The sequence below is a fragment of the Argiope bruennichi genome, chromosome 11, assembly GCF_947563725.1.
Source record: "Argiope bruennichi chromosome 11, qqArgBrue1.1, whole genome shotgun sequence".
In the NCBI taxonomy this organism is placed as follows: Eukaryota; Metazoa; Arthropoda; class Arachnida; order Araneae; family Araneidae; genus Argiope; species Argiope bruennichi.
This window is the reverse complement of record NC_079161.1, coordinates 90,540,365-90,548,343: the sequence shown is the minus strand read 5'-3', so window position 1 is coordinate 90,548,343 and position 7,979 is coordinate 90,540,365. Positions and strand designations below refer to the sequence as shown.

The 7,979-nt window shown below is 26.1% G+C and overlaps 1 protein-coding gene across 1 annotated transcript in view; it reads left to right on the top strand.

The window, feature by feature from the left end:
- The first annotated feature begins 624 nt into the window (after nucleotides 1–624).
- Nucleotides 625–7,979, top strand: part of LOC129956890 (mRNA-decapping enzyme 1A-like) — a 39,567-nt gene continuing 32,212 nt past the window's right edge. The window contains exons 1-2 of the mRNA XM_056068902.1: nucleotides 625–946; nucleotides 7,581–7,621. Of these exons, the coding sequence (XP_055924877.1) occupies nucleotides 818–946; nucleotides 7,581–7,621 (170 nt within the window). The 5' untranslated portion in view covers nucleotides 625–817. The remainder of the gene's footprint in view (nucleotides 947–7,580; nucleotides 7,622–7,979) is intronic.

The following is a 7,979-nucleotide window of genomic DNA, read 5'->3' as shown; positions in this document are numbered from 1 at the left end:
AGAAAGATAACCATAATTCGCATTCTAATGGACCTATTGCAAAAATTCCTGCTGTTTCCAGAATATTCGATTTTGTTGTCAAATTCGTCTCCAAATTTGTCACAAAAGTCGGATTCTCATTGATCCTGTATCCGTTCAGCATCCATAAGAAATATCTGTAAAACTGTCCTTCCTTAAATTACAAATTCAAAAAAGTATTCACACTGTGATTATTGTGCCCTTCAAAGCAGCAAAAAAAAAAAAAAAAAAAAATCACATTTTTGGCAGGTTATTATTCCCACATTTAAGGAGATTCGTGTAGAGAATGCATTAAGTATATATTTCCATTTACAAAATCCCGTTAACACTGATTGCGAATCTCTTTGAATGATTCGAAATTATTTTAGATATGTTTGTTCATAATCGCGATGAGAAAAATTAGTACATTCAAGTAATGTATATACTCAGACAAAAGTAACAGCTTTGCAGTTCATGAGATTAAAGCTCAAATCTTATTTCTGGTAGACATTCTTCGGAAAACACAGATAAATATTCTTATTTATTTCTTTTTTGATCTTACGAAATACTCAAACGATTTGATAGGAATCGTAATCGTCACTTGACATTTCCAGGGTTCTAGCCGGATTTCAAAACAAAACAAGAATGTCAGTATACTAGTGTTGTAGTTTCGGTCTTAAATGTTGATTTTTAAAAGTTTATGATATTTCGTTTCAAAGAAATATATTTCGAAACGAAACTTTTTTTAATGTACTTTTTTTATTGAAACTGGATTGGATAGACATATTTTATGTTTTAATCATTAATATTCTTAACTGAAATGGCTTCCTGTACCGAAACTGAGATAAACTTAAAAACACTGCAAAGGGTCGATTCTGATATTATTGAAATTATAGATAACGCTAGTCAAGTCGCACTATATAAATATGAAAGTAAATTAGAGAAATGGGTAAGTTTCGATTTTGATAATTATTAGTGTACTTTTTTAAGCACGTAATTATGACGATCAGATTGATAATGATTCAATTTTATTACTATATGGTCATTAATTTGTTTTCATATATTTTTCTTTAATTTTAACTTTTGGCATCATAAATGTAAAAGTGAGAATGAGATTCAAAGTAAAATTTTTATACATGCATATTCCTAAAACAGAATTTGCAGGAATTTATATGTTCTGTTATTTTTAAACTAGTGAATTTTTCATTCCGCGATTTATTTTACCGTTTTTGACATCTGAATTAAGTATGTTTGAAATAAACCAAATATACAATTGCAAAAAAGGAAGCTTGAAAATTTAATATCTTGCAATCAATGAACATTATAATAAACTATTTAATTATTAGTTATTTACCTTTCTGTTATTTATATTTTATCTTTTTATTGTTTATTTGAAAATAAGAAGTTTTTGAAACATTTCAAAAAATATTCTGTTTGTTAGTGATTTCATTTTCTGCTATGATATTGTCTCTCGTATATTCAAATGACTTTTTTCTGTATATAAAGTGAGTTTTAATACTCTGGCATTAAATAACTTATCAGAATCTCACTAAATTTTGCTTCAGATGACTTTGAATAGTAAGTCCATCAAGAAATTTTTTAATGCCAGTCCCTTTATTTTTCAGTATGTTTCACATTTATGACAGACATATTCACATTTATGGTTTAAAAAATTAAAATTACATATTTGAGATCTGCAGTTAATATTTATGCAGTGAAAATGCAATCTTTTATACATTGGAAACGTTTCCAACATTAAAAATTTGATGTACGTCTTCAAAAAAAAAAAAAAAAAAAAAAAAAGAACAGATATGAAATTTTTAAAGTTTTTGAATTTTTTTTCAGATTTTTTTTTTTTTTTTCCCTTGAAGAGGAGAATTTTATTTTGGCAAGAAATAAAAGAAGTTCATATTTCGAGTTTTGCTATAGTGTTACTTCCGAAAGATCACACTATAAACAATACATATTAAATTCTTTTTTCAAGCTCTCTCAAGAGCAACCCTCTCACATACATTCACTCGCAGCATGAATATTTGTTATACTAGCTGCATTGACTTAAAGTTCTAGGTAAATTAAAACTAGCAATGATGTATGTGTTTATATATGCAAGGTAAAGTATTCACATACAAAGAGTTAAACATTTTAAATTATTTTTATGTATTTCCTATTAAATTCTATATTATTTCTATCTTCTAGATATCTTAACAAAGTAATTCTTTTTATATTTTATTTTTTTTATTGAATTTCCTTACATGTTCCTTGTCTGGTTTAAGAGAAAGAGTAAAATTATGCACTTGTAAAGTAGTAGAGGCAGAATGAAAAGGACACATTAATGTTAACAGTTTCTTAAACCTGCTTGTATTTTATAATTTGAGAATGCTAAATACAGCATACATATGAAAAAGAATTATACAGCTTTCATTCATAGGTTAAAAAGTGAAATACAATTCAGTGTAATGAAATAATAATAATAATAATATGAATCCTTGAGTCTTAAATCATATTATCAAAGAGGCAATATGTTTTTTTTAATTATTGAAAGAAAATATAATTAAATTATCAAAGTAATTTAGTGCCTTTAAACCAAGATAGGAGGAAAAGCAGCATTGTTATGAAGGGATAAATTTTTTAAATTTAAATAAGATAAACAATAAACAGAACATAATTCTTGATTTTTAAACAGAAAGTTGAGTTAATTTGAGTGTATTGGAGTAATCGGTATATTATTTATTTCAATATATTTTATTCTAATTTAAATATCAATTCAAATTTCAGAGTATTATGTATGATGATATTTGACTAAGTAAAATTTTGAATTAGTTGATTTACCATTTTTAACAATTTGCAGTTTGTAAAAGAAACAATCAAATATTTCCCAAATGGAGGTATATATACATTACACAATTTTAGAAAAAGATATTAATATATTGATATCTCATAATATCTTAAATAAATTACAGTTAAATGATGTGGCATAATTTAAATGCAAAACTTGACTATTTCCTAAATAAATATTCGGAACATTAAGGAAAGGGATATCAGAAATAGAAAAAACATTGTAGAAAAATAAAAAATAAGTTAGTGTTACAAATGAGGTTAACAAAAGGAAGATATAACTAAGCGATAAAAGTGTCTTGAAAGAGATTAGCTTTCTATGTGACAATCTAAAGGTGTCAAAATTGCTTTTTAGAATGTAATATCAGAACTGAGTCATGAATGGCTATGAAGGTGAAAAGATATAAAATGTAAAATTACATCTTTGGATAATAAAATAAGCATTATTTAAAACTATTATAGAAATAAGATCTATGTAGCTATATATATATATACAGAAACATCAGTTATACTTTGAGCTTATTAAAAACTTAACTGCAACTGCAACTTATTCTGTGGAAGAGAGAACTAAATACTAGCAAATGAAATGATTGTGCCATCCAGCAATCTGCATAAACTTTTATCAGGCGTCAACATTTTTATTTTAAGAGATAAGTTAGAATCTAACAGATAAAATGCTAAAACGTATGGAATAGTGATCAATATGCTATCGTGTTTCTTACAAAATTTATATATATATATATATATATATATATATATATATATATAATTCCCATAGAAAAGTGATATTTAGTAAGTGAATGAAGAATGAATCTACTTAAAGTTTTTGTTCCTGAGTTCATTGGGAAGTATTTTAAATTTGATAAATAATTTTATTTTAATTTAGGCTGCATGTTTTATCCATTTTGTATCTTATCATTTATGTGTTTGCTATCCAGTTTAATAAATAATGTTTTTGCACATTAGTATGTGTAGTTTACTTGTTTTTGTTTATGGATCATATGGAATTAGATAATATAAGGATTTCAAAGTAAGTTTAGATTGAATGCTTCTTTTAGACTTGCTTTACTCCTTCAATGGGTGTATTTAAGCAAATTATTACTATAATTATAATAAAAAGTTAATTTTTGTAAAAGTGGCATTAAATTAAGTCAGGATTATTCAAAATTTTATTGCAAGTACGAGCTAGAAGACATTAATGTAGAAAATTATATATCCTTGTTATCTTGGTATTCCTTGTTAATTTTTATAAAGATGGTTAATGTTTTTATAATGATGGTTAATGGCTCTGGTTAATGTCTCATTACTAACTAATTAAATGATAAGACTGTAGCTATTTCATGTGAAATTATAATCTGTGAATTAAAAATTGCAAAATAAAAAAGAAAATCAGGGAAAATAAAAGAATTGTTTCTGATTTTATTAAAATGATAAAAAAATTTAAGAAAAAACAGGATTTTAAAAAAATGATTGTTTATCATCATCTATGAGGCAGAATACACACAAATTAATAATTAGTTTCATCTAAGCATTATCAGAACACTCAGTTTTTAAAAGCTTTAGACTAGCATTAGAATTTTTGTAACCATTCTTGAGTTTTATTGAAATTTCCTGATTATATGTATGTGCATATCAATAGTACATATCAATATTTTATATAAGAAATGTACATATTATATACTATTTTCTGTACTTATTTCAGTATACTCAACTTTTCATGTTTTATATCTGAGCTAAAAATCTATCAATATTGTGTATACAAATATGTACTATTTTTTGTATTTATTTCAGTATATTTTTATTTTTTGTATTTATTTCATGTACACATCTTTTGATCTTTCATGCCCATTTCCCAGATTAATATAAAAAAATGAAAGAATTTCTGTTTGTACAGGATTTTTAGTTTAGCATGATTAAATGCAAACATGAAATTGTGTGAAAATTCAAAATTTTACAGAATTAGAAATTTACCTTTATTCTTATCAAATTTATTCTTATTACCTTTATTCTTATTTAAAAGTCCTTTTATGTAGCAGCAATTTTTTAAAATAAAGTTGCCTGTATAAAACTGATGTTAAAGAAATCTATAAATAGAATAAAATATCTGGTACATTAATATATTTGTATCAGTATCTGGTATTAATATCTTTTAGCCTATCAATCATTAAAATATGTGCAAATTTGCTAAATATTGAAAATGTATGCTCTGGTTGTAGATTTTATGATGGAGAGCAATTGCAAGGTAATTACTAAGTTTTAAAATAATCTGTAAACACATTAATTCATTCTTCAATATTGTATGAGGAAGTAAATGTTATTACTTTATTATTTATACTTTCATTTTTAAAAATGAAGCACAAAATGCTGTCTGAATTTGTTTTTAAAGTAAACAATAACAGATGGAAGAAGCTTGTTTTATCAAAAGACACCATCGAATGTCAAAGTTATCGTGAGTTCTAAATATGTGGACTGTGGAATCTTCAGTTCTTCTAATTTCAATTCCTTATTTGGAGTTGCGTAAACCATTGTGTATATGACATTACTGTTAGCTATGCTGAATGAACTAAAGATCCTTATTACCAACGCTTTTGCGAGTTTAGACAATGACATACTCTAATGTTTCTGGAAAGAATTTGGCTACCATATAGTCTGGGCTTCCAAACTGTGAATCACGAACCACTGATGTATCAATTTTTGCATGAATGCACCAAGACTTTGAAAGTATGCCGTTTTTTTCCCAATTTGCAAAAATGTGATTCGAGTTTAAAATCTTCACCACATCGAATTGTGGTTACACAACAACAAAAAAGCAGTTTTTGTCAGTTCAATTCCTGCACACCTTATCAGAATCTCATTTATTATATAAATACCATATCATTCATATAAATATTTATTATATTGAATAATATTTTTTTTACTATAACAAAACTGCTCCCAAAAAGCTTTTTTCAGAACAAATGTGTGTTGTTCTTCTATAAAAAAATAATAATACGCATAAAAATAATAATACACATGCAAGCAAGTTTGTCAGCCCAGACCTTGCACAGCTGATCAGAATCTCCTTTTTGTTATGAACGTTTAACTCAGTTTGGGTAGCATTCATTTTGAAGCGGTTCGTTATCGTTTATTTAAACATTTATTTTATTTGATAATATTTGTTTTACAAAAACAAAATTTCGTTTTGGTCCATAAAGTTTTTTTCAGAGCAAATGTGTGATGTTCTCCTGAAAAAAATAATAATACACATGCAAGCAATTTTGTCAGCCCAGACCTTGCTCAGACCTTAATCAGAATCTCCTTTTTGTTGTGAACGTTTAAATCAGTTTGGGTAGCATTCATTTTGAAGCGATTCGTTATCATTTATTTAAACATTTATTTTATTTAATAATATTTTTACAAAAACAAAATTTCTTTTTTGACCCATAAAGCCTTTTTCAGAGCAAATGTGTGATGTTCTACTGAAATAATAATAATAATAATACACATGCAAGCAATTTTGTTAGCCCAGATCTTGCTCAGCTGATCAGAATCTCCTTTTTGTTTTGAGCTTTTAAATCATTTTTCAGTAGCATTCATTTTGAATCGGTTCGTTATCATTTATATAAACATTTATTAGTAATATTTTTTATCATAAAAAATTTTTTTGTCCCATAAAACTACTTTTAGTGTGATATTCTCCTAAAGATATAATAATCACGCACATGCAAGAAATTTTGTCAGCTTTTTTACTATGAACGTTTAATTTATTTTGGATAGCTTTAGTTTCGAAGCGGTTCGTTATTATTTATTAAGTATTCGTTAAAATAAAAAAAAAAAATTATAGCATTTTTTTGTTTTGTTTCATAAAGTTTTATTCAGAAAGAATGTGTAATGTTCGGCTCGGGAGGCACAATGCACAAACAAGCTATTCTTTTACAGCTGAAACCCTCCACATCTAATTAGAATCTCTATTTTGTTATGAACCTTCGATTCAGTTTGAGTAGTAATAATTTCGAAACGGAACATTATCATTTGCGATAATGATTACATTTAACAATAATTTTTTTTCATAACAAAATTTCCTTTTGGGGCCATAAAGCTTCTTTTAGAACAAATGTGTGATGTTGGGCTTCAATAATAATATAAAAAGCAATTTTATTAGCTCAGACATTGTGCACCAAATCATAGTGCCCTTTTTCTTTCTTTATATAAACGTTTTATTCAGTGTTAAATAGCGTTAATTTTAACGAAGCGGTTTATTATCGTTTATGTAATCATTATATTTAATGATTAAAAAAAATTGTAGCAAAAAAAATTTTTTCGCTTATAAAGCTTCTTTCAGAAAAAAAAAAAAGTGTAATGTTTGTTTTTAAAAAAAATTGCTGCGGCAAAGATGAAGTGAACTGCTATAGATAGTATTTTTTAAAAAATGAGTCGTGATGTTTAAAATGTTTGGAAACTCTGGTGTAACTGAGAACTTGCATAAGAAGAAAGACATATAGAATTATTGTAATTGTTAATGTCGAGATTCAGGTACTTAAGTCTTTATACAAAGAAATTTTTACACATAGCGTATTGAACACAATTTATGCTTTAAAATTATTGCACGATTATTAAGAACTTTGGCTATAAGTTATATAACTTTTTTTTTTTTTTTTTTTTTTTTAAGAAAAGTGTATAATGTGGTGAAGTAAAAGGAAGGAAAAACATCTAATAATAATTTATAAAAAATGTTTCAAAATAATATTGATGCATTGCTTTTTTTTTAGGAAGTTACCGATATTGAAGGAACTCTGTTTTTATTTCGCAGGTAAGAACTGGTGTTTCCTTTTATATTTTTTAAAATAATAAATACATTGCTGCTCTTTCATTTGTTCCATAATTGTTTCAGGAAGAAAATTATATTTTACTAACCAATATATCAGCATTGTTTGAGCATACAAAATTTACTATTTATTTCCTCTCTTACTCAGAGAGAAAATATTGTAATCGTTAAACAATTCAAATTCAAAATTTTGACGAATCTCCATATTTCGGAATTTTCTGAGTCTGAAACGCTGGAAATATACCAGTCTGTGAACACGATACTCGAAAACGCTAAACGAAACGCTTTGAGCTAAACGAATGATGTATTCTTTATATTAAATTCGTAAATTTCTATCAGATTG